Here is a 27,537-nt window from a genome sequence, read left to right on the forward strand (position 1 = left end):
AGGGCAGGGACCAGATTTAAACCAGGCATTTGGCTCCAGAGTCCCTGCTCTTAATTACTAAGTTATATTGGAAAACACTCACCTATAATTTTTGGAGTTTTTGTAGCACTTTCACGTTTAGGAAGAGAGTTCATATCCATCAACTCATTGAACACTCACCACGACCCTGCAAGGGAACTGAGGCTCAGATAGACTAAGGGACTTTATCCAGGCCACACTGTGGAGCCTATTAACCATTCGTTCCCTCACTCACGCGATCATTCACTCTTTCATTCACCTGAGGAACTGAATGATATTAAACATGGCTGGGCCCTGTGTATGTACTCTATACTCCCTCTCCTTCTGTTCCTTGGCAAGGGACTCACTCCAGGAGCGACACAGAGCTGCTGGAGGGGCACGAGTCACCTGCCCCTGGGTCCTGGTCATCTTCCCTGGGCTTCCTAAGTACATCTGCTCTGTGGCAGGAAGACCAGGTCCGAATTCTCTGACTCCCCAGGTTAGGCGAGGGGCTCCTCTGAGCCGCCACAGGCCCCAGGCTTCTCCCTGCTCGCCTGCAGTCGTTACGACCATTTTACCGGGGACCCGTGTCTAAACTCCCTTCGGCCCACAGTGGGCCAGGCAGAGCACTATGGCTGGATCCACAGTAAGACCTGAGTGGGTTTGCTTGGAAAAGCCCTCATTTATGCCGCTAGGTTCCAAAGTCCCTTTGATTATCCCCAGCCCCACCTTTTTACCAAGAAGAGAGAATCCAGAAGAGGATGGTGTAGAAATATTTATTGGGTGTTTATGGAGCTGGGTCTAGATTGGGGACAGGGGCCTCCTCAGGGCTGCCCAGAATGTCACCGGCCATCACTGTAGCCATGAAGCAGTGCTGGAGGAGGCGTTTGGGGTCCACAGCCTGCTCTCCATTGCAGTCCGGCCATGGGTTCCGGAAGGGTGACTCTGCCCGAGAGGGCTCACTCCTGGCACCTCCACTGAATTGCCCATGTTCCCACCTTGGCGGTCAGGCAGTAGCTCATCAGGGTCTGGAAAACAGCAAGCCGAGGGCATGGGGCTTCCTCCTGCAGCCCTTCTCTCCATCAGGATCATACGCGCTGAACTCCCCTGAGTGCTTACCGTGGGCAGGATTGCGCTCAGAGTCTTAAATGCATCATTCATTTAACAAATATTCATTAACAATATACCACATCATGAACTAGGAGCTGTCAATGTTTCTCATGACCTTAACGTTTAATGGGGGAGACAGACAATAAACAATTGTTAGTACATATGAAGACTTCACCTTCACCATAAACCTGTGTGGTAGGTACTATTAAAAACTCATTTTATTTTACATTTGGTAGTGTATATATGCTAGCGGGAAGCAGCCACATAGCACAGGGAGATCAGCTCGGTGCTTTGTGACCGCCTGGAGGGGTGGGATAGGGAGGGTGGGAGGGAGGGAGACACAAGACGGAAGAGATATGGGAACATATGTATATGTATAACTGATTCACTTTGTTATAAAGCAGAAACTAACACACCATTGTAAAGCAATTATACTCCAATAAAGATGTAAACAAAACAAAACAAACAAACAAACACTCATTTTATAGGTGAAGATACAGGCTTACTACACAGCTAGCCTGCAGGGAAGTGCTGGAAATTTTAAAAGCATGTATTATTCTCTGCTTTAAGAATAGATTTCATGAGTCTCTTCACTGGCTGCTTAATCCTCTCCCCCTTTTATGACTGAGCTTGATAGGAAGCTCACTTGGCCTTATCATATCCCACTTCCCATTCATGACTTATTCTGCTGCAGCTTACTCGGTTTCTGCCCTCAACAGAAGGTACTGAATCCCATGGTTACTTATAAGTTATTGTCTCCCTTGGCTTATCGGGAGCATTTCACACAATTAAGCATTTCTGCCTTCTTGGATAAAAAGTATATCAAGTGTTCAAGCCAGAAATGTGAGTCAACTCTCACACCTCCTCCCCCTCCCCCTTTCCAAAGTCAAGCAATTCACCAGGTCCTGTTGATTCCACCAAATCACTATCTACCGTATCCACCCATTCTCTCCATCCTCAAGGCCACCACACTAGGTCAGGCTTTCATTTTCTTCTGCCCAGGAAAAACAGCCTTCGGCTGGGTCCCCTCCAGTCCACCCTCCAGGCTATAGCTGGAGAGATCTTTTTATTTATTTTATTTTTTTGGCTGTTTGGGGTCTTTGTTGCTGTGCGCGGGCTTTCTCTAGTTGTGGCGAGCGGGGACTACTCTTTGTTGCAGTGCGCGGGCTTCTCATTGCGGTGGCTTCTCTTGTTGCCGAGCACGGACTCTAGGCATGCGGGCTTCAGTAGTTGTGGCGCACGGGCTTAGCTGCTCCACGGCATGTGAGATCTTCCCGGACCAGGGCTTGAACCCCGTGTCCCCTGCATTGGCAGGCAGATTCTTAACCACTGCATCACTAAGGAAGTCCAGAGAGATCTTTCTAAGGTGAAGTGAGTCCATGTACTGCTCTTTCTCAAAAGCATTCAATGTCTTCCCATTACCTGTGATCCTTGAGGTGCATTCAAGGTTCTTCATGTACTAGCCCCATCACCCCTTCTCTAGCTTTTTTACTACTACTCTTCCCTCAAGAACTCTATGCTTTATTATACCAAAATTTCATTTTTCCCTGAATGGATCCATTCCTTCACATCTATGGGTCTCCGCTTTTACTGTTTCTTCTGCCTGGAATGACATTTTATACCTTCTTTGTCTAGAAAACTCTTATGCTTTAAAACCCATTGATGGAAGAGACCGAGGATGAATGGTGCCTCTGAAACCAAGGAAAGAGTGAATTTCAAGAAGGAGGCTGTAGGGCTTACCTGGTGGCGTAGTGGTTAAGAATCTGCCTGCCAATTCAGGGAACACGGGTTCGAGCCCTGGTCCGGGAAGATCCCACATGCTGTGGAGAAACTAAGCCCGTGAGCCACAACTACTGAGCCTGTGCTCTAGAGCCCGTGAGCCACAACTACTGAGCCCGCGTGCCACAACTACTGAAGCCCACGCACCTAGAGCCTGTGCTCTGCAACAAGAGAAGCCACCTCCATGAGAAGCCCATGCACTACAACGAAGAGTAGCCCCCGCTCGCCGCAACTAGAGAAAAGCCCTCGCGCAGCAATGAAGACCCAACACAGCAAAAAATAAATACATAATTAAATTTAAAAAAAAAAAAAAAAGGAGGCTGTATGGGACATTGGACTTGGCTATACAACATCCATTCCACCTATTCCCACCCAGTAATAGCAATTATGTTTGGGTAGGATTGGCCCCATCTCAGCTCCAGCAGGGGACCCTGATTGATCCCAGCCCATCAAGTAGTCCTGTTCCATTGCTACAGGGATGAGAAGTCAGTGCATAGCATTTCCCTGGATTCAGTGATTGGTTTAGGGTTGGCACAGGACCTGAGGTAGTCCAATCAGGGTAGAGGTCAGGCCTTTTTTTCCCTCCTGGTTGAAGGAAGAGATAGCTCCCTCTTTCTCCTCCTGGCTAGATGGGAACAAAAAGCACACAGTCCCAGGGACTGCTGGCAGCCAACTTACTACCATGGGAAAAATCAGTCTGAGGAGAAAGCCAACACAAGATGGAGGGCAGAGCTGAGAGAATCTCAGAGGAAAAAGCCACAAGCATGAGGACATTGTGAACTTCTATTGAAACCATTCCTAAAACTCATCCTACTTTTGGACTTCTCATCTACAGAGCCAAAAAATTCCTTTTTTGTTTTGTTTTGAACTTTCTATTTTTAATAATTTAAGGCTCACAAAAAGTTACAAAAATAGTAGAGAGTTCCATTGTCCCCTTCACCTAGCTTTCCCCAATGATAACATCTTACATAACCATGGAGTAATTTCAAAACTAGGAGACTGCCATTGACATAGTACAATTGACTAAACTACAGATCCTATTCAATTTTACCCATTTTTATATGGACTTTTTTTTTGGTGTATAGTACTATGAAAGCTTATCACATGTGTAGATTTATATAATCACTACCACAATCAGGATTAAGGACTGTTCCATCACCACAAAGAAACCTTCTCATGCTATCCCTTTATAGTCATACCTTCCTCCTAAACCTAACTCTGGTAACCACTAACCTCTTCTCCACACTATCATTTTGTCATTTAAGAAGTGTTATATAGATGGAATTATGCAATGTACAACTTTTGAGATTGGCTTTTTTCACTCTGTTTAATACCTTGCAATCTACTCAAGTTGTTATGTGTATTGACAGTTCATTCGTTATGCACATTTGTATATAGGTTTTTGTGCAGACACACATTTTCATTTCTCTAGGACCACTTAGGAGTGTGATTGCTGTTTTGTATGGTACAGTGGGCTGAATGGTGACCCCCAAAGATATCATGTCCCAATCTCTGGAATCTGTGAATGTTACCTTATATGGTTTTTGCAGATGTGATGAAATTAAGGCTTTTGAGATGAGGTTATCCTCAATTATCTGGATGGACCCTAAATGCCACCACAAGTGCCCTTATAAGAGAAAGGCAGGGATTTCCCTGGTGGTGCAGTGGATAAGACTCCACACTCCCAAAGCAGGGGGGTCAGGGTTTGATCCCTGGTCAGGGAACTAGATCCCACATGCATGCCACAACTAAGGAGCCCACGAGCCACAACTAAGGAGCCCGCGAGCTATATCTGAGACCCAGCGCAACCAAATAAATAAATAAATATTTTTTAAAAAGAGAGAGAAAGGCAGAGGGAGATAGACACTCACAGACAGTGATGTAAAGACAGAGGTAGAGATTGGAGTGATACAGCTACAAGCAAAAGAATGCTGGCAGTCACCAGAAACTGGAAGAGGTAAGGAACAGATTCGCCCATGGAGCCTTTGATTTCAGCCCAGCACAACTGATTTTGAATTTCTGGCCCCCAGAACTGTGAGAGAATACATGTCTATTATGTTAAGCCACCAAGTTTGTGGTAATTTGTTACAGTGGCCATAGGAAACTAATACATGTAGTAAGTATGTTTAACTTTACGAAAACACCAAACTGTCTTCGGAAGTGGCTATACCATTCTAATTCCCACTAGAAGTATGTATATAAGCGATCCAGTCGTTCCATGTCCTCACTTTGGATTGTCAGTGTTTTTACTTTAGGGTTCTGATAGATGAGAAGTGGTGTCTCATTGTGGCTTTAATATGTGTTCTAGCTCCATTTATTTAAGTCTTCTTTGCTTTTCTTCATTAGCATTTCGTATTTTTTATCGTATAGCTCCTGTACATGTTTTGTTAGTTTTATACCAGAGCATTTCATTTTTTTCAGAGTGACTATACATGATATTGTATTTAAAATTTTGGTCTCCAGTTGTGTGTTGCTGGTATATATAAATACAATTGATGTTTGGGTCTGACCTTACATACTGTGACCATGCTGAATGCACTTATTAGGTCTGGGAGGTTGTTTTGTGCATCTCTCTGTGCCTGTTTTGCAGATTCTTTGGGATCCTTTGTTATTTAAGCTTGCATTTTAAGGCATTCCATTTGGTACAGGGATTTAGTTCAATCTTCTATTCAATGCAAGAATCTCTTTCACTGAATCCCACATTTAGCCTTTTCCTGGTTACCTTCCAGGCTTGGGGGTGCTCTTTTTTTTTTAAACCAAGAGTTACAATTGATGAACTAAATACGACTATGGTGATGAGGGCCCGCTTTACAAAAGTATTTCAGGTCTTATTCTAAGAAAGACCCAGCTTTATTGAATCAACATCTGCCTTCCTAAGGCTTCCCCCACTGATCCCAACTCTGTTCTCTGGCTTCTCTCAAAATGTCTCTTCCTCGTGCCCCAGGGTAGCCTTGCAGAGACTGGAGGTCCTAGGCCGTGAACCCTGAGACTCCTTTGCTTGAGGCCAAATGTCCCCAGCTCTTCAGCCGATACTCACATAATCTGTTTCTCAGACCAAGCTGGTCACCTGTCTCTGATCACCTTCTGATTGGTCAAAGTTCCTCTGAAATAGTGGGTCTCTGAGCAGCTGGCAGTCAGGGCTCAGGGGGAATCCTTGGGCTTCTAGGAGCTATAAAACCTTGGCTCAAATCCTCATTCTGATATTAAATCATTGTGCTACTTTGGGCTAATTTCTTCTCCTCTCTGGATCTCAGTTACTATTCTATAAAATGGGGTAGAAAGTAGGGCTGGTCTTGTTTTTCTCTTTCTTTTCCCTGGAATTCCAAATTGTAAAGGATTCTGTCTGTATAATAGACTGCCTTTATTAGGTACTAGCTCCCCCCCTCCCATTTTCTATTAAAGAGTTCTGATTAGCAGGAAAGAGCCCGTGCTAATTACCCTCCTTGGACTAACATAATTCTAGCTCAAAACAAAGAAACTTGGTCCCAGTAAAACCTTTGAAATATTGGAAATTGCTCAAGAATCCTCATTGCTATATTTGGGGACCCTTGGGTGATATATTTGGAACCCAAAGTTGGGAACCTGTGGAGTGGATGCTAAAATGTTACCTCTGAGCTGTGACAGCTGATGCATTCTATTCAACTGCGAGTAAAGGACCATCATTCTCTTGCTTCCAGACTCTCTAATTCTGTTAATGTAATCTGAGCTTCCACTCACCCTTTTTTGGCAGATACATCACAATGCAGGTTCATACTGAACTTGTGGACCCAACATGTCTTTTTTATATGATTATCTTTCCCAGATCCCACGGATTCCCTCACATATGTATCCCAGGGCCTTCAGTTCCACAACCCTTCAATTCCCTTCCAGGGAAACCAGCAGAATAGGCAATGGTCCAACTCTTGAGTACGCATATATATTTCTGCCTCTTCCTCTGGCTAATATATAATGAAAGTTATTAAAGTCCCTCAGTGGTGCCGGAAGCCTGGGGGAGGGAGTTCTATCTTATAAAGGTGCTAGCCAAGAGGCACTTGGAGAGGAGGATGCCTAAAGGCAAATATAAAAAGTTCAATTTTCAAGTTACAATAAGATCCATGTTTGGCTAAAACACACCGGTACAACAATCTTATCTGATTCTCCTAACAACTCTCTGAGGGTGGATGTTATTATTCCATGTTATAGATAAATAACTGAGGCCCAGACAGAGAAGGTTAACACTGACACAGGTATTAAGTATTGGATCCAGGATACACTTTCCGTTCTGCTCGATTCCAAAGCTTGGGCTCTTTCCACAGAGCAAGCATACCCTTAGTATAGGTTAGGAACTCTGTTAGGTGCTGGGGATACAAAGGCACTTAAGACATGGTTCCTATATTTGAGATATTAACAGACAGGTTGAGGAGACTAACATGTAAAAATCTAAGTGCCTAATAATAATAAAAATGAGGTTACTCATTGTTAAAAGTCTACCATGTATCAGAGACTAAGTAGCTCCTATGTAAGCATCACCTCTAGGTTTACAGCTTTCTTGGTGGGTATTATTGTACACATTTTACAGAGTAAACTGAGGCCCAGAGAGAAGTGACTTGCCTAAGGCCACACAATGAGAGTGACAAAGCCAGGATTAGAGCCAGATTCTCTGACACCCCAGCCCAGGGTTGTGTTTCCTACCTTTCTCCAGGGACCTTTTGGCCAGTCCCCCCATTACCTGGGGTCTTAGCCTGTAGTGACCAGCCAGGAAAGGAGTTCTCAGATTCTCTCCCTGCTTGGAGATGAGTCAAGACTGACCCATCATTGAGGCTTGTTTGGGTCATAGGTACTATCTCCCCAAGTGTGGTTAATTAAAAAGCAGGGCTTCCCTGGTGGCACAGTGGTTGAGAGTCCGCCTGCCGATGCAGGGGACACGGGTTCGTGCCCCGGTCCGGGAGGATCCCACATGCCGCGGAGCGGCTGGGCCCGTGAGCCATGGCCGCTGAGCCTGCACGTCCAGAGCCTGTGCTCTGCAACGGCAGAGGCCACAACAGTGAGAGGCCCGCGTACCGCAAAAAAAAAAACAAAAACAAAAAACAGTGGGCTCTGAGGAAGTGGAACCTGGAAGGTAAGAGCGCCTGCTACAGGAAAAGCTCTTTGGCCCAGGAGGCAAAGGCTTGGCCAGTTGCCTGGGTGACCTTGGGCACATGCATGTCCCTTTCTGGGCCTCAGCAACCCATTGATACAGTGAGAACATCAGACTTGATTTCTAGGAGCCCTATGAATTAGTGAGAATGGCTGATTAATGATATCCCCACCAACACTTTTCAGAGGAGGATGAGAACTGAATTCTTGTCTTCCTTTTTTTTTCCCCCACTTTTTGTCTCTTATTAAAGGTACCTAGGTTGGAATATCATTCCACACTTACCTCACTCACCTCATCTGTAAAATAGGATTGATAATAACCACCTGGTAGAGTAGTTGAACGGGTTAAATGGGATAATATGTTTAAAGTCCTTGGCATAGTGCCTAGCACAAACGTAGAAGCTCGGTCAGCCTTCTGATCAAGCTAGTTCCTCACAAAGTACGAGAAGAAAAAAGTTTATGGTCTTCGTTGCATCCCAAGTTTGAGGGATGGGGTAGGGTGGGGGTAATGGGACAGTACAGACCATCTGGGCAGCAGAAGGAGCCTATTTTCAGAAGCTCTGTTCTATTTCCACTCTGCTCTTGCCAAGGAACTCCCCATCCCGTCCTTGCCCCCAGACTCAGAGATCAGGACCCCAGGTACCCTGTGCAATGAGTGTGGGCTTTAGCGTCGGGAGATCGGGGTTGACATCCCAGCAGTACATGCTCACCAGCTGTGTAGACTCGGCCATTCACTTCCCTTGGCTAAGCCTTGATTTCCTCCCTTGTAAAATGGGGCTAATGATCTCTCTACATGTCCTACCAGAGAAGGAGATGGAAACAGATGAAAGTCTGTGTAAGGGGGCAAGCTCTGATTAGTGTAAGGTAGCGGCCTGTAAACGTCTCAGATGCAGGAGGGACAAGAGGCTCCTGGGTTGATGCTGTGGGTTCAGAGGAAGGAGAGGACAGCACTTAATGAAGAAAAAAGGGAGGTGCTAAGAGCTGAGTTTGGGCAAAAGGCAGAGAGAGCCCAAAACTGTCATTTAGTGAACAGTCAGGAAATGCATTTTCCATCTGAAAAATAAGAAGCAAATAGCAAGAACACAAGCTGTGTCAAACCCTGGTGACTGAATAATTGAATAACCCAGCTGGTGGCTGAGCAGTGAAAAGCAGGAGGGTGGTTTTCATTCACAGGATCGACGGACAGGTGAACTGTGTTCCCTTGAGTTAGAAAGGCTACAGGGCATAGGGTGGGGAGAGATGAGGGGAGCAGGGCACAAGCAGAAGCACCCCACACACCTGGCCTGGTGAGGTAGAAAGAGTAGGACTTTGGAGGCAGAAAAACACACATATTTGAATTCCAGCTCTGCAATTTACAAACTGTGACCCCTTGGGCTAGTTATCTGACCTCCCTGGAACCTGGTTTTCACATCTGTAACATGGGTGATAATAACACCTACCTCACTGGGGTAGTTTGGAAAATTAGACAAGATAGTGCATGTAAAGTTTCAAATGGTATCTGGCATAAAGTAGGGACTTCCCTTTCTCAGCACAGGGATAAGGAGAGGAAGGAAGGTGGAGGTGGAGTTGGCTCTGTCACTCACTCACTAGGTGACTGAGGCCTCAGTTTCCTGATCTGTAAAATGGATAGTAATAAGTTCTGTACTCTGCCTGGTTATTGTGAAGAGCAAATGAGATGGTCTATTTAGAGCGAATTCATTCCTTTTAACTGCAGTATCATACTTTATTATTCCTCTACTGATGGACATTTAGTTTGTTTCCAGTGTGACAAGCTGTCATGGAATCCATCTTTACAAGTCCTCTCCTAGTGCAACTATATCTCCAAGGCAGGTAATTAGAAAAGTGGAATTACTGAGTTATAGGGTATGTACATTTTTAGTTTAAATGGATAGTGCCAAATTGCTCTACAAAGTGGTTTTACCAATTTATTCTTATCGGTGGTATATGAGAGTATCCATTCCCCCATGTAACCTTCTCACTATGAATGTGATCCATTTTTGGAGTTTTGCCAATGTAATCATTTTAAAAAAAGGTATGTCATTCTTAAATTGCATTCTCCTGATTATTAGTAAGGTTGGGCATCCTTTCATGTGTGTTGGGCATTTGTATTTTTTAGTGGATTATGTTTTTCTCACTTGTTCAAAGATATACTTATATATTCTTGATATCAATCCTGTCTCTATTTTAGATACAGTTGATTCCCATTAGTCGCTGTAGTTCTGTTCTAAAAAGTCACCACAAACACTGAATTAGCGAATACTGAATTATTGCTCCTTGGGGAAATACAAAGTTAGGTTCCTGTGAGCCTCTGGTCACATTTTTGTCAGTCAATCAATATATAACTTTGTTTTGTGTGTGTTTCTGTTTAAAAACACCTTATTTAATATATATTGCTAATTCATTAACATTTAACTCATGGCCAACAGCACTATACCTCCTGTCTGAGCAAAGTGTACTGAACACATGTATTTTTTCCATAAGGCACATGACAGCCTTGTACTGAGGAATGCTAGACAGAACTTCAGCATTAATTTGGGGGTCATTTTCAACAGCGAAACCGCCAACAAAAATCATAAAAATGTGGCACTAAATATACCACGAAAAGGACACTTGTTTACTGTATAAGAGCAGAAACAAGAAGGCAGAGCATGGCCTTCCTTGTTCAACCGCAGCTGAGAATGTGTGTGATAGGGCAACTCAAATTTTTTGTTGCTCTGTGTATATCCACATCTGCACATGACCTCAAAAACACTGAAAGTATTGATTTTTTGAGGTTACAGATTAATTCTAGCAAGTAGGCAAATTCACAAGTATGGAATCTGCAAATAATTAGGATTGACCGTGTGTGTGTATTTATATCTTTGCAGTCCACTGCTTGTTTTTTAACTTTATGTATGGTATCTTTTGTATTATTTGTATTTGATGTCTATTTGTATTTGATGTAGGCAAATTTGCCAATATTTCCCTCATTTTTAAAATTAAACATTTTATTCATGTTATTATACTCTTTAATTAGTCTGTTTCTGGAGTCTCTATTCTAGGGTTTCTCAACATCAGCACTATTGACATTCTGGGTCAGATAATTCCTTATTGTAGGGTGCTGTCCTATATATTGTAGGACGTTTAATAACATCTTCCTGTAACAAATAGGATGCTGACTATAATCAAATTATTTTGATTAACAATGAGCACATGGAAGAGTTTGGGATGGAAATGTTCATATCATGAACCTCCTGAGAAATGTGCTGCTGCTTCAGAATATTCCAGAAACACTTTTGAGGCAAATGTTCCGAACATAATTTCTAAATATCTCCCCTCTGCAAAGGTGCTAACCTGCTGAATACAAGGAAATCATGTAACCTCTTTCTCACCTGTAGTCTGTAAGCTTAATCCTGGGTCCAACTTTGTGTGGGGTTTTGAGCTGATGAACAGGTAACAAAGCACACAGGCGGTGACAATGAAGGCCGGGAGGACCACTGCTGCTATGGACAGGCCCACAAGAGCACCAATACTGGGGAGAGAAAACCGTAAGGGAGCAGAGGGTCAGGAAAGGACTTGGGAAGCAGCCTGTTATAAGAGAAGTATTGTAGGTGTTATAGGAGTCAGCTGACTTTAACTTTTGTTCGTCTCTCCTTGCCTTAAACAGGTTTTCTGGCCCTAAGCATGGGAAAGAGCATCAACTATGTGGCAAGTACTCACCACATACATAACTTGACATGGCTCAGTGTCACCATGTAGTTGGGACTCAGTATGTGTTCCCTTTCTTCTCCTCTCCTTTCCTCAACTTGCTCCCACCCCAGGAAGCTAGAGATGATCTTAAAGAGCCCTCCCCACACTGCTGTATCTTAAAAATCAAGGGACTTTCCTGGTGGCGCAGTGGTTAAGAATCTGCCTGCCAATGCAGGGGACACTGGTTCAAGCTCTGGTCCAGGAAGATCCCATATGCCGCAGAGCAATTAAGCCCATGCGCTACAACTACTGAGCCTGCGCTCTACAGCCTGTGAGCCACAACTACTGAGCCCACGTGCCACAACTACTGAAGCTCGCGTGCCTAGAGCCCATGCTCCGCAACAAGAGAAGCCACCACAATGAGAAGCCTGCGTACTGCAATGAAGAGTAGCCCCTGCTCGCCGCAACTAGAGAAAGCCTGCACGCAGCAACAAAGACCCAACGCAGGCAAAAATAAATAAATTTATCAAAAATCAAGACACATAGCAGGCCTTAGTTCCATACCCGCTGTCCTTCCAGCTTCAAGGTAATTTCTGACCCAGTCTCTAGTGGGTCATCACACCAGTGTGGACTCCATGTCTAGAACACCTCCCTGCTGCTGGTCCCTCACCCCACAACTTCACTGCCTCTGCCCCAAGTCAGGCCTTGGTCACCTGGTCTCCATACAACTACCTTCTGGCTCATTTTGGGGTCCACTGTCTTTCCTGTTTCACATGATCTCTCCCATCATCCCCCCACATCAGAATTTCACCTGTCCTTGAAGGCCCATCTCAAATGTCTCCTCCTCAACGCTTTCCTTGGTCCTCTTTCTCTCTCCTTTCTTCTTCCAGGCCAGGCCCACCCAGCCAGAACACCTACTCTGGGCCTTTAGCACTTCCTACTTGGTCAGGCAGCCCAATGTGGTAGGGAAAGAACAGAGAGCTTTGGAACTCTTACAGACCCACCTAGTTTAGGACCCAGGTCTGTACCTAACTCGATGTGAGATCTTGATGAAATTACTTAGCCTTTTGAGCCTCAGCTTCTTTGTCGGAAAAGTGAGAATGATCAAAACACAGCACCTCGCAGGTGGTAGTGAGGATGAATGATATATGTAATATTCTTGGTGCACAGAAGTTCAACATATTCCTCATGTGTTCTTTGTAGGGAGACTGAGACCATGTTTAACTGGCTTTGTTCTCTCCTTGTACAAGCTCCAGCACATAGTAGGCACTTAGTAACTATTATTGAGCACTTACTTTGCACCAAACACTGTGGGATGTTCTCCCAATAGTAGGGGAAAGGTAGCACCAGGATTGTTTTTGTGCCCTTTCTGCCTGTGATTCCTGCAGGTTTTCTGCACCACCCCCAGCCCTGACCCCAGCCTCAGATTCCTGCCTTTGCCATTTCTGTTGGATTTCACTCCCAGCTAGCTGATGGCTAACTTCCACTAAACAGAAACACCTTAGAGCTTTGGAGAGTGTGTTTTCCCAAGGATAAATAAATTATTGGATATCCCTGCAGTGGAATAGTATAGAGCCATTAAAAACATGTTTTCAAATAATATTTAAGATCAAGGATAAATTCTTTTTTTTTTTAACATCTTTACTGGGGTATAATTGCTTTACAATAGTGTGTTAATTTCTGCTTTATAACAAAGTGAATCAGTTATACATATACATATGTTCCCATATCTCTTTCCTCTTGCGTCTCCCTCCCTCCCACCCTCCCTATCCCACCCCTCCAGGTGGTCACAAAGCACCGAGCTGATATCCCTGTGCTATGCGGCTGCTTCCCACTAGCTACCTACCTTACGTTTGGTAGTGTATATATGTCCGTGCCTCTCTTTCGCTTTGTCACAGCTCACCCTTCCCCCTCCCCATATCCTCAAGTCTGTTCTCCAGTAGGTCTGTGTCTTTATTCCTGTCTTACCCCTAGGTTCTTCATGACATTTTTTTTTCTTAAATTCCATATATATGTGTTAGCATACAGTATTCGTCTTTCTCTTTCTGACTTACTTCACTCTGTATGACAGACTCTATGTGTATCCACCTCATTACAAATAGCTCAATTTCGTAAGGATAAATTCTGATGAGATAATGTTAAGTGAAAAAAGCAGGACCCACTACTAATTATATAGTGTAGTCCTAACTTAAATAAATAAACATAAACATAACATATACATGCATAACATAACATAGGTAAGGTTGGATGTAAATACACTAAAATGCTAACGGGCTGTCTCTGGGAGTAGCACAGGCTGTGGATGTCCTGTCTGTGTCCCATTGGGTCTTACAGTTGTGGAATATTCTGGCCAGGGTTTCAAAAGCCCGCAAACGTATCTCTTTGTCTGAGGGCTTTCTTGGGCCCAGAACAGTCTCTGTCTGCACGTCGAACAGGTCAAAAGTACAGGAAAATGAATGCCTCCCTTCTCCCACCAGCACACAGTCAACGACTGAAAGAAATTGGTATGTAACTACCCAGCTTCCTGGCCCTCAGATGGGATGACTCTGAGAGTATATTCTACACTGGCTGGTAGAGTTCAGCAGTTTAAGCTCTGGTGGCCCTTGGTGGTGACTTGCTTGGTAACACCATCATTAGCTCCTTCCCTTTCCCATCTCACTTCCCCACCCTGTACCAGTATTTTCTAGGATTGCTGGTCATAAAACTACTTGCCCTCAAATCCTTGTTTCCAAGTCTTCTGGGGAGCCCAAGCTAAGACACTGGATTTCTCATGGTTGCTTTCCTTTTTTGTTTCTCCTGTCCGTTCCACATTTTCCACATTGAGCATATAGTACTTTTTAGTTCTTTAGGACTAGTTTACTAATTTTTAGTTTACTATTTAACTAAGTATTATCTCCTTTCTTGAGATACACTCACTGTTTATAAGGCTGTTATCTGGAAGACTCGTGCTCAGGTTGGGACCACACCCTTTACAAGGGACATCCATGGGCACCTAGCTGGAAAAAGCCCTGTAAAAGTAGGATCCTTTGAGGAGTGGGTGAGAAAGCTGGGGGGATATATTCCAGATCAGCGGTCAGTCTGGTAGTGGGCACTGGTCTGATGGTCTGTCTGGGAACGGATGAACAAGCTTCCAAGGACAGAGCTGGGAACAACAAGGGAGGGTCCAAGGGGGGAAATCTGTACTCAATATAAGATGAACTCAAATGATCAGAGTTTTCCCATGGTGAATGTACTGCCTCAAGAGGTGGTAAGTTTCCCATTGTCGGACAGGTTTGCACAAGACCTGGATGAATCCACCTTTCAATGAAGTTAGAGATTCCTGCTTATGGTGGGAAATTGGATTGAAGAGCTGGTAGCCTTCTAGGATTTCACAGATCTATGACTCTGAAAGATAGGTAATCCACTGTGACTTCTAGGAAAGAACTGGAGGGATGGTCTAACATTTGTTAGGGTTTTTTTTTTTTTGCAGTATGCGGGCCTCTCACTGTTGTGGCCTCTCCCATTGCGGAGCACAGGCTCCGGACGCGCAGGCCCAGCGGCCATGGCTCACAGGCCTAGCGGCTCTGCGGCATGTGGGATCCTCCCAGACCGGGGCACGAACCCATGTCCACTGCATCGGCAGGCGGACTCTCAACCACTGCGCCACCAGGGAAGCCCCTTTGTTAGGGTTTTTGAGTCAGACAGTTCTAAGTGTGAATCCTGGTTCTCTCACATATAAGTTGAAAAATCCTTCACCTTTTGAGCTTCATTTTCTTCATTCATAAAAGTTACTATATCACCAAGTGTCCATAAAGATTAAATGAGATAGTGTATATACAGTGCCTGATCGCCAGTTCTGCCCTCCAGCAAGGCTGCTGCCTTTGGCTCACATCCTGATAAAAAACAGAACTACTGGGGCTTCCCTGATGGCGCAGTGGTTGAGAGTCCGCCTGTCGATGCAGGGTGCACGGGTTCGTGCCCCGGTCCAGGAAGATCCCACTTGCCACGGAGCGGCTGGGCCCGTGAGCCATGGCCGCTGAGCCTGCGCTCCACAACGGGAGAGGCCACAACAGTGAGAGGCCCACGTACCGCAAAAAAAAAAAAAAAAAAAAACCAGAACTACTGATAAAGGATGTTTGGAAAGTCAGCCAGACATGTGATAGCACCAGCTGCTTTTCCACAGGGAGTCTTCATTTCCTGAGACATGCTTTTTTTTAAAATAAATTTATTTATTTTATTTATTTATTTTTGGTTGCGTTGGGTCTTCATTGTTGCACGTGGGCTTTCTCTGGTTGCAGTGAGCGAGGGCTACTCTTCGATGCGGTGTGTGGGCTTCTCATTGCTGTGGCTTCTCTCATTGCGGAGCACGGGCTCTAGGCGCGCGGGCTTCAGTAGTTGTGGCTCACGGGCTCTAGAGCACAGGCTCAGTAGTTGTGGTGCACATGCTTAGCTGCTCTGCGGCATGTGGGATCTTCCTGGACCAGGGCTCGAACCCATGTCCCCTGCATTGGCAGGCGGATTCTTAACCACTGTGCCACTAGGAAGTCCTGAGACATGCGTTTAAAGACAGCAATTCTTCTTGAGCAGTACCCAAGGAAACAGTGTTTACCTGCTGATTTTCATGTTTTTAAGGGCCAGCTTTCATGAAAAGGGCCAAATGGAGTCCAGAACAAAACATGTGCTCCACCCTGCAATGGAGGGGCTCTGACATCCCATGCCGGAAGGGTTGTTTCACGGTTTGGAGTATACTGATCACCTAATGTCCTGAGGACCCCAGTTTCCCTCCTCCACTTTACAATTGTCTGTGATGTTTATGAACCATATTATAGCCATGCCTAGGAAGAGTCAGCCCTGCAGGCCAGAACCTTTCAGCTGCCCTTGGGGTCATAGAATGGAAGCACACAACATGCAATGTGACCTCAGAGATCACCCCATCCAACCCTCTAGCTCACTGTCTGAGCCACTAAAGCACTCTATGTCTCAAGAGGGTCCAAGGCAAGGAGAGGGACCCCAAGGGGTGTATAGGGAAGGGGGTGGTAGTAGTGGGATGGGATCCTGGCTGGGTGCTGAGGAGTTTACTCATCTCTGTGTCTCCAAGTGCTACAACAGTGTCCAGAAGACAGCAGAAGGTCAGTGAGTATCTTTTCAAGTGATCTGAGTAGAGCGGGTTATGAGAGCCAGGCTAGATTTAGACATTTGTGCAGCAGCTCAAGCCTGGGCTTGGGACCAGACAGGCCTGAGTTTTCATCCCAGTTCTGCCACTTCCTCTCACTGGGGTACTCTAAGATAGTAACTTAACCTCTTTCAAGTTTTCTCATCTGTAAGATGGAGAGAAGATGTGCCAGGGTTGTGAATGTGTGAATGCATCTAGCCCTTGGATGGTGTTAGGTAATGTTCTTTAAATCTCAGTGTACCATGACATTGTTGGAAGATCTTGGACAATTCACTTTCATATTCTGAGCTTCACTTTCCCCACCTATGAACCAGGGAAAGGGAACTCCCTTTTATTGAGCACCTACTATATGCACTAGTCACTTTCACATGCATTATTGCACTTAATCCTCACAATAATTCCATGAGACAGGTATTACTATTGCCATTTTAAAGATGACAAAAGAGACTCGGAGATAATTTGCCCAAATTCACATAGCTAATAAGGGACAGAGCCAAAGTTTGGACCAGGTTCTAACCAGCCCCAACGCTCCACACTGCTTCCATACCTCAAAGGGAGGTCAGCGCTGTCATATTTCAATACTCAGCTCAGTACTAAGTACACAGTGGGTCTTCAACAAATACTCCATTGTTATATTTTAGATGCACATCATATCTCTTTAAATGGACTGTTAACTCCTCAGAGAGGGAATCATTGATTTCTGTGTCTCTAATGCCTAGCTTAGCACCTGGCACAAAGCAAAGGCTATAATGAATGAATGAAAATATGGATGAACAGAGAATATATGAATATAATTCCCCAGGTGACAGCAGCCAAATGGGCAGGATCTGAAAACCTGGCCATCTGAAAATCCTTTGGAATTAGATTGAGCAGTCTAGAAAACTAATATCTGTAATTGTTAGTGGCATATGCCACGTTGATTTTACCTCTTGATCTCATTTGGTCCTTGCCCTAGTCAGAAATCATCCTCCCCATCTGATAGATGAAAAGAGAGAGGCTCAGAGAGGTTTCAGAGGCAGACTGTCCTTTCCCACCCAGCAGGCATACAGCCTCTGGTCACATACTTCCAGAGACAGGAAGATCGCTGTCTACTGAGGCAGCCCACTCCATTTTCGCTGATGCCTGTTTCCCAGAGCAGGCTCAGGGTCAGGTCCTGTTCTCTGGGTGAGGCCTTTGGAGACTCACAGAGATTGAGACCTGTTACCCTCTCAGTCCCACACTTGGGTTCCAGGAATGTCAGCACTGGCCTAACCACCTGCTTCTCTGAACTAGTGGGGAAACTGACGTCCTGTGGTGGGGATTCACCCAAATTACACCAATCTGGCTTCTGCTGTGGCATCATGTCATTGTCTCATTATGAAGTTGGAGGCAACTCTGAGTCTTTGGTCTTCTGCCTTAGCTCAGAACTCACCACAGGGTCTGGCATTGCTAAGGCCTCAGGAAGGGGTGGCTGAAAGAATGACTAAATATGAGGGGGAACAAAAGAATTGAGGTTGGGCTGAGGCTCGGGTTGAGTTGGGGTGTAGCATCAGGTGAGGTATTAAGGCTTGAGAGTGAGGTTTGAATGTAGGTCTAGATAACATTTGGAGTTGGGGTGAGGAGGAGAGCTGAGGTGGGCTTGCAGGGAGGACTGAGGCGGAGGTTAGGGCTGCTGATAGAGTAAGTACTGGGGAGTGGGTTAGGTCAGGGATGAGGCTGATGATGGCATTGGGGGGGGACCCTGTTTGGAACTTGGATAAGGGAGGAGTCTGGGTATCCTGTGAAGGCTGCAAGATGGGAGTTTGCTGTTAGGCTGGGGCTTGTTATGTAGTTTGAGCTTGGGTTGAGGGTGGTGGATGATGATGTTTGGAGTGGGGATGAAGTGAAGGTTTTTCAGGGTAGAGTTGGTGTGAGGTTCAAGGATGGATCTGAATAATGGTTGGGTCAAAATGGGGGAATGGAGCGGAGAAGCGGCCGCAGGGGGAGCTGGGTTGGTGATAGGGCGAGAGCCTGAAAGGGTAACGACTGGGTGGGTGTCGGTGCTGACGTTGTGGTGGGCACCTGGATGAGGACTGAGACTTTAGCAGGCGGCTGGGCCGAGGATGGAGCACGGGGGCTAAGACTGGAGTGGGGTTCTAGGTGGGATTAGGGCCAGGGCTGGTACCTGAGCCACCACATGTAGCTGTGCTCGTAGGGGAAGAAGCTGTGCGGGTCGTCGCAGCAGTACTTGTGGTCGCGGAAGCCGCAGCAGAAGACGGCCGCCGAGAGACGAACGGACGGAGACAGAACTGAGCCCGAGAAAGATACAAGGAGAGAGGCAGAGATAAGCAGAGAGACAGAGATTGACGCAGAGACGAAGAGGACACAGCGAGGGGCGCGGAGACGCAGCGGTTAGAGACCTAGAGTCCCCGAGGACGGAGGGAGGCGACCAGGTACCCGACAGGGCTCGGCAGGAGGGGAGATGGAGGAGGGAGAGAGAGGGAGGAGGAGGGCGTGGAGAGCGGCGGGAAGGCGGGCGGGAGCCGGGAGGAGGGAGCCGTCCGCGTCTCTGCCAGCGTCCCCCACAGGCCCCACTACGTTCCCAGTTTATACACTAGGGCGCTGGGTGCTCAGAGAGACAGCGCATGTCCGGGGTGGCAGAGCGGGAATCGAAGCCACCGGCTTGAATTCCACATCTGCGCTGAGCACCCGCCCTTGTGCTAGGCGCTGTGCGGGGCAGTCCCAGGCTAGTGCAGGACACAGACAGGGGACCTGCCATGGACCACACAGTAGGGTCAGTATAGGGATGATCAATGCACGACCTCACTTAATCTTCACAACAACCCAGAGGACCAGGGATTTTCATACTCATTTTATAAATGAGAGCTTAGGGTCAAATTAAAGTCATTTTCCAGGGCTCTTAAAGCCCATGGGATTTTAACGTGGGTCTGTCTTGTTCCCAAGCCCTTGCTCTTTCTGGGGTTCTCGCAGAGCCTCTTTTCCAGTGACTTTTATATGTTGTCATCATCTGGCTTCCTTGCCTAACACTTCCTTTCCCTGAGCAGCTAACTCATGCACTGACATGTTCACGCTCCCCTGTTCATACTCTCTGCCACACTGGCCTAGGACAAGGGGGGCTAGTGGATGTCCAGATGGTAACTCCACCCAGCAGGAAGCAAAGCCAACACACCTCTCCCTTCTCAAACATCATTTCCATATCACAAGGTCGGTGTTCTCACTAGGATCAGAGAACCACAGTCTGAAGGAACTGTATGAAGCCTTTGGAGACTGCCTGTCTGTCCTCTCAGGGTACACTGGGGAAACCCAGGCTCTGAGAGGTGCACAGTATGGCCCAATTACACTGAACCAGGACTAGGGACAGCTGAACTTTAGTTGTCAATACTTCCCATTCAGCCAATCACAGAGTGTTGGAGCTGAAAAGGACCTATGGGTCATGTAATCAGTTACTGAGTTACAGCTGGCATTTAAAAAAAAATTAATGGAATAGAAAATGCGCACTGCAAATAGCAAAGTTAAGTATTCTTCCATAAAATGCTTGTTTCATTTACATGTGTCTCTGTGTACTGTGGTCCAGATCACAATGTAAAATGCATTTCTTATTTTGAGTCAGGTCAAAAAGGTTTGAAAGCCACTGAATCTGACACCTCCCATTGTACAGATGGGCAGGGACTCACTCAAGATTACAAAATATTTAGCTCTCCTCATTTCTCACAGCAGTGGATAGAGTAGGAAATAGCTAATGTGATGCCTTGGGAGTCCCTAATTCCTCCATCCCTTGCTTTCAGTGTGTATGGGATAAATCATGGGCATCAGGGGATCTGGGCTCAAGCCCTAGCTCTACCCCTTCTCTGCTTTTTCTCTCTGTGCTTCAGGTTCTTTTTCTTCATCCAGGTCAGCTCCTCAGATACTGATGTGTGCCATGCCATTGACCTGGGCTCTGGGGCCCCTGAGAGAGATCAGATCTGGGTCTGCCCTTGAGAAACACTGTATAGTGGGGCAGTCGGACAGATGATGACAGGACACGGCAGTGAAGGGGGAAATTCAGGGACCATGGCCACAGAGGGATCACCCTCTGAAGGAGAAGGGAAGAGTTTTGAGGGGGTAGTGTCTTCAAGGGTCACTGTAAGGTCAAATATGAAAACTGGAAGGAATTGTTATTATCCTCCAGAAAATTCCTCCCCTAGGCTGTGAATCTCTGGAAACTGGGAACTGTATGACTACTTTAATGGAGGTGCACTTTGGCCTCTTTATTAGATGGAGAGCAAAGAGAAAGGGTGGAGTCCTGTGGAAAGGATTGGGGTCTCCTGGAGACATGGGATTCAGCTGTGAGGTGCAAAGCACTCTGCTCTGGCTTTTGGCAAAATTGGGAAGCTGTCAACAGTTTCCAAAGCCCTTTTCCAGCCAAGAATTAATTTGTTCCTCCAGCAACCCTGTGGAGTGAGCCAAGCAGGGATGATGGGGCCCCTGAGAGAAATAACAAGGCCAATGTCACAAAGCAGCCAGTGGCCCAGGCAAGACTAGTATCCGTGTCTGTCTAGCCAAGGGTCCTCCCTGGCAGTCTGATGCAAACTATGGTCCCCTATTCAGAAGAATATTTTTAACTACAAAAAGTAAATTACTTAGGATTACAAAGGATACCAATTATGTAGAATCATTATCAAAATAGTTATTTTGTGAAGTAGTTCTTTTTTAACATATTAAATAATGAGATAGAGAGATTCGTCTATTAACTATTGTAACTTTGAGATGGTGAATGAGTGTAAACAGTATTTCAAGATAATGCTACTGTAATGCAATACAAAAATAACTGATTTCTATTGGTGGCTAAGTCACAGGTTCTGCTAATACTACTGTGATTTGTTGCTTACATGCATGATAGAAGGGAATGCTAAATTTGACTTAGGGGTAGTGAAAACAAGGATGTAATCTTTTTCAATACAACTTCATGGACCTCTCCCATGCTGAACTCTATCAATGGACCCCTTGGGCTCTTTGGAATCTATGTGAAAATCTTCTATCTCTTCTGGTCTAGAACCTACTCTAATGCCTGTTCCTTCATCATGTGTGTCATGTTTCTTCCTACAGACACTTACTGCAGACCTACTATGTGCCAGGCAGTTTCCCATCTTGCATGTCATGTAGTCCTTGAAAACTTTCTTTGAGGTAGGTGTTTTTCTTCCCATTCTTCAGGGAAGGTAACTGAGACTCAGAGAGGTCAAGTGATTTATCCAAAGCCACACAGCTAGTAAATAGACCCCTCCTTCCTCCCAACCTGAGGTCTGGGGCCCAGAGTCTCCAACCAGAGGGGAAGGAAAGTGTAGGAGGGAAGAGTAAGCAGGGAGAACTCACATTTATGGAGAACACACTGTGAACTAGAACTCTGTGCTTTTCATAGTCTCCTTCAGTCCTCACAACTCTGTGCAGTGTTACTTTCTTAATAAAAATAAAAATAATTAACTATGTACATATTTATTATAAAACAACAAATTAGAAAATATAGATAAACCCAAAGAAAAAATATCACCCATTACCTCACCAGGTAGAAATATCTCTTAATACTTTGGTATGGAGTCTTCCAGATACACACATAATTTTGCACCCACTCTACCCATAGGAAAACTGGACCCAGAGAGGTTAAGTAACTTGCTTAAGGATATACAAGTAATAAGCTACAATCACCTGCGGTGTGACCTTAGGCAGGTCACTTTCCCTCTCTGCATTAGGGCAGTAGTGAAGATGGAAGGGCATGAAGCCTGGCACCCAGTGAGTCACAGTAACTGGAAGCTCCTTCTGCGTGGTTCTCAAAACAATGCGCTCTAGACCTGGCAGCTTTGCTCCGGAGCCCGGTCCTCAGGGGTCCGGAAAGAAACGCCCCTCGCTGTCGTGGGCCGCGCAGCTCGGTGACTGAAGCCCACGGAGGCTGAGAATCCGGGCACAATCCGCGGTGAGGACTCGGTTCACTCACTGAGGGGTCTGCCCGGAGTCCTTGGACTCTGGACGCAGTGGAGCACCCCCCTCTCCCCTTGCCCTACTGCCTCCAGCTGTAACCGCCCGACGCCCCTCCCCGATGGCTCTCCGCATCCACGACCCGGCTCCGGTGCCAGCTTGCAGGTCACCACAGCTGGAGAAGAAAAGAAAGGACGCTGATGTGCATTAAGCACAAGGCCAGTTCCTCGCACCACCACTCCCCTGCTGCCCAAGACTGATTCTTTCTCTTCTTTTCCAGAATGAGGCTCTTGCTTCTCATCCTGAGAGAAGTGACTTTGCCACGTTGGAACATGAAATCCAGGGACAAACCGGACTGAGGCTCAGATCTCCTGATACCAGCTAGGCTCTCCCCCAACTCTAAGTGGTCACTCTTTGGGTTTAGGTTTTCGTTAGTTTGCTGTTTGTTTGTCTTCCTATGAAATCTTTAAAGCACACAAACAACATAAAGAATAATACAAGAACCACCCATGTACTACTCAAATTTAAGAAATAAAAAATTTGATCAATCCTGTTTGAAGCCCCACTCCTGCCCTCCATACTCCTCCTTCCCCACATAAGTATTCTCCTGAATTCGGTGTTTATCGTCCCCATGCTCTTATTCATACATTTATCACATATGTATGGATCTTTGAACAATGTATGAAATTGCTTTACGTGTGATTACATCTTAAATAAATAGCATCACATTGCATGTATTCTTCTGGAGCCTGATTTTTTTCACTCAGTCTTATGTTTTTGAGTTTTGTCTATATTGATGTGTATGCTCAATCTGGCTCATTCACTTTTACTGCTATATAGTTTTCCACTTAGTGAATATATGATAATTTATTATCCATTTTCTTCAAAGTTCAGATTCCTTCCAATTTCTTTTTTTTTTTGTGGTACATGGGCCTCTCACTGTTGTGACCTCGTGGCCTCTCCCGTTGCGGAGCACAGGCTCCGGATGCACAGGCTCAGCGGCCATGGCTCACGGGCCTAGCTGCTCTGCGGCATGTGGGATCTTCCCGGACTGGGGCACAAACCTGCGTCCCCTGCGTCGGCAGGCGGACTCTCAACCACTGCGCCACCAGGGAAGCCTCTTCCAATTTCTTTTATTACTATATAATGCTGTTTCTCTTGTGATTTTTTATTTTTAAAATCAATTTTACTGAGGTATATTTTACAAACAGTAAAATATACCCATTTTAAGTGTACAGCTTGGTGACTTTATACTCATGTAACTACCACCACAGTCAGGATACAGCACATTTCCATCACTTGTCACCATCCATTGTGCCACTTTGCAGTCAGCCCTCCTCCCCACCCCTAGCCTGGCCTTAGACAACCACGTCTCTGCTCTCCCTTCCTATAGATTAATTCGGCCTGTTCTTGAATTTTTGTCTTAATGGAATCTGATAGTATGTCCTCTTTTGTGCCTGACCTATTTTGCTCACCACAGTGCCTTTGAGATACACAGAAATTGTTGCATGTAGGAGTAGTTCCTTCCTTTTATTGCCGAGTACCTGGAAATATACTCATTATATGAAATACTGCAATTAGTCCATTCAACTGTTCATAGGCATTAGAGTTGTTTCCAGCTGGGTACTATCATGAATAAAGTTTCTATAAAATTTTTTGCATATATTTTTTTGGGGGGGGGCTATGTTTTCATTTCCCTTGGGTGAATCCTAGAAGTGGAGTTTTGGGGTAATAGGGTGGATGTATGTTTAACTTGATAAGAAGTTGCCAAACTGTTTTCCAGAGTGTGGTTGGAACCATTTTGCATCCCCACCAGCAATGTATGAGACAGAGTCAGGGCTCTACATCCTCACCAGCACTTGGTATTGTCAGTATTTTTTATTTTGGTTATTCTTGTAGACGTGAAGTAGCATCTCATTGTGGGTTTAATTTGTTTTTTCCTAATGGCTAATGATGAATAACTTTTCATGTGCTCATTAGCCATTCATGTATCTTCTTTGGCAAAATGTATGTTTTGCCTATTTTTTTAAAAAATACATTTGTTTATTTATTTATTTACTATTTTTGGCTGAGTTGGGTTGCTGGGTGCGGGCTTTCTCTAGTTGTGGCGAGCGGGGGCTACTCTTCATTGTGGTTCGCGGGCTTCTCATTGCAGTAGCTTCTCTTGTTGCAGAGCACGGGCTCTAGGTGCGCAGACTGCAGTAGTTGTGGCACGTGGGCTCAGTAGTTGTGCCTTGTGGGCTCTAGAGCGCAGGCTCAGTAGTTGTGGCACACGGGCTTAGTTGCTCCGCGGCATGTGGGATCTTCCCCGACCAGGGCTCGAACCTGTGTGCCCTGCATTGGCAGGCGGATTCTTAACCACTGTGCCTCCAGGGAAGCCCCGTTTTGCCTATTTTTAAATTGGGTTATCTTCTTATTGAACTGTAATAGTTCTTATATATTCTGGATACAAATCCTTTATCAATATATTATTGTAAATATTCTTTCCCAATCTATAGCTTGACTTCTCATTAAAATTTTTTTTTATTAAAGTATAGTTGACTTACAATGTTGTGTTCTTTCTCATTTTTCTTAACGGTGTTTTTTGAAAAGCCGAAATTAAGAATTTTGATAGTTCAATTTATCACTTTTTTTCTATTAAGATTAGTGCTTTCTGTGTTCTATTTAAAAAAGATCTTTGCCAAGACTTCCCTGGTGGTCTAGTGGTTAAGACTCCACGCTTCCAATGCAAGGTGTGCAGGTTCAATCCCTGGTCAGAGAACTAAGATCCCACATGATGTGGTGGGGGTGGGGGGCGGCCAAAAAAAGTTTAAAAAAAAAGATCTTTGCGGACCCCATGATAACAAAGATTTTCTCCTATGTTTTCTTCCAAAAGTTTTATAGCTTTAGCTTTTACATTTATGCCTCTGATTTTTTTGAGTTAATTTATGTGCCAGATATGAAGTAAAAGTAGTTTCAAAACCATCCTTTGAAAGAACTATCCTTTCTCTATTGAATTAACTTGACACCTTTGTCAAAACTCAATTAACCATGTATGTGTGGATTTATTTCTGAATTCTCTATTCTATTCCATTGACCTGATCTGGATCTATCCTTATGCCAGTTCCACTCTGTCTTAATTACTGTAGCTTTGTAAGTGAGTCTTAAAATCAGGTAGTATAAGTCTCCTAACTTTGTCCTTATTTTTCAAAATTGTTTTCATGATTCTGGGTCCTTTGCATTTCCATATAAATTTTAGAATCCACTTGTCAATTTTGCCCCCAAAAATCCTGCTTGGATTTTGTTTAGGATTGCATTGAATCAATAGATCAATTTGGAGAGAATTAACATCTTAATATTGAGTTTCCCAATCCATGAACATGGTATATATCTCTTCATTTATTTAGTTCTTAATTTCTCCCAGCAATGTTTTATACTATTCCATGTACAGGTCTTTTACACATTTTGTAAAATTTTTCCCTTTTTCTTATTTTTGATGCTATTGTAAATGACATTTTCAATGTGATATTCCAGTTGTTTGTTGCCAATTTATAGAAATACAACTTATTTTCCTATATTCACCTTGTATTCTGAGATCTTGTTAAATTCAGTTATTAGTTCTAGTAGCTTTTTTATAGACTAAGGATTTTTTTATGTTAACATGAAAAAAACATGATTTCCTCACAGGCAACATATTATGTTGCTTGTGAATAAAGGTGGTTTTACTTTTCCTTTCCAGTTGATGCATTTTATTTTTTTCTTGTTTTGTTACACTGTCTAGGATTTCCAGTACAATGCTGAAGAGAATTCTTTTGACTTTTGAGGCAGAGTTATATGATTCTTTTTTCTCTGCATTTGATTCTCTCCCATCACACACTTATCAACGGAGAGGTCCTCTGAAGTCTTGACCTGAGCGGTTGAAGTAGCCCCAGTGGTTCTAGTCTGACCTCTAAAATCTGAACTCTCCATACGTCTCCAACTATACCTGCCTCTTCTCTCCTACAGGAAGCCTCTGTTTCAGCCAATCTGACCTGGGAAGGGAGCCTCCTCTCCCAAGTTTTTGCTCATGTAGTTCCCTTCTTTTGCTTATCTAAATCCTCTATACTCTCTTGAAGACTCCCCGCCCCCGAAAGCACCATTGTTTATTGCAGCGTCTGCTCTGTCTATGTGTACCATTTGTTGAACACTTCCATGTGCCATCATCTCACTTAGGAACCACAACTTCAGACTATAGGCTCCTCTAGGACAAAAGTTATACCTGCTCGGTGCTGGCTTCACCACACTTAGTCTAGGGCTGGTTCTCAAGCTGCTGCTTTGTGCCACCTTTGTTCTTTTGTGCGCTTTTGTGCAAATCAGAAAAAAGTGCCCCTTGGGACTTCCCTGGTGGTCCAGTGGGTAAGACTCCAAGCTCCCAATGCAGGGGGCACGGGTTCAATCCCTGATCAGGGAACTAGATACCTCATGCATGCCTCAACCATGAGCCTGCATGCTGCAAATAAGAAGCCTGCATGCCACAATTAAGAAGCCTGCATGCCACAACTATGAGCCCGCAGGCTGCAACTAAAAGATCCCACATGCTACAACAAACGATCCCACATGTGGCAACAAAGATCCCAAGTGCCTCAACTAAGACCCGGTGCAGCCTAAATAAATAAGTAAATATTAAAAAAAAAAAAGTGTCCCTTCCTCTGGCTTTATATAGCTCTATGCCAAAGGCAAGGCTGAGTAAGTAGAGTTCAGGCTAGATTTCAACTCCTAATTGTCCTTTCTGCTGGCCACCTTCAAAATCTGCATACCCATATAGGTTAAGG

At 44.9% G+C, this 27,537-nt stretch overlaps 1 protein-coding gene across 1 annotated transcript; it reads right to left on the reverse strand.

Moving 5' to 3' along the window:
• Window positions 1–784: 784 nt before the first annotated feature.
• SHISAL2A (shisa like 2A) lies at window positions 785–26,926 on the reverse strand (the record flags this gene model as incomplete). Its single annotated transcript, XM_082667562.1, is given in 6 exon segments — window positions 785–939; window positions 942–1,025; window positions 11,373–11,512; window positions 18,966–19,089; window positions 22,834–22,922; window positions 26,832–26,926. Coding segments are annotated over 6 exon segments (687 nt in total).
• Between the last annotated feature and the right edge of the window lie 611 nt (window positions 26,927–27,537).

The sequence above is a fragment of the Grampus griseus genome (genome assembly GCF_964374135.1).
Source record: "Grampus griseus genome assembly, chromosome: 1".
In the NCBI taxonomy this organism is placed as follows: Eukaryota; Metazoa; Chordata; class Mammalia; order Artiodactyla; family Delphinidae; genus Grampus; species Grampus griseus.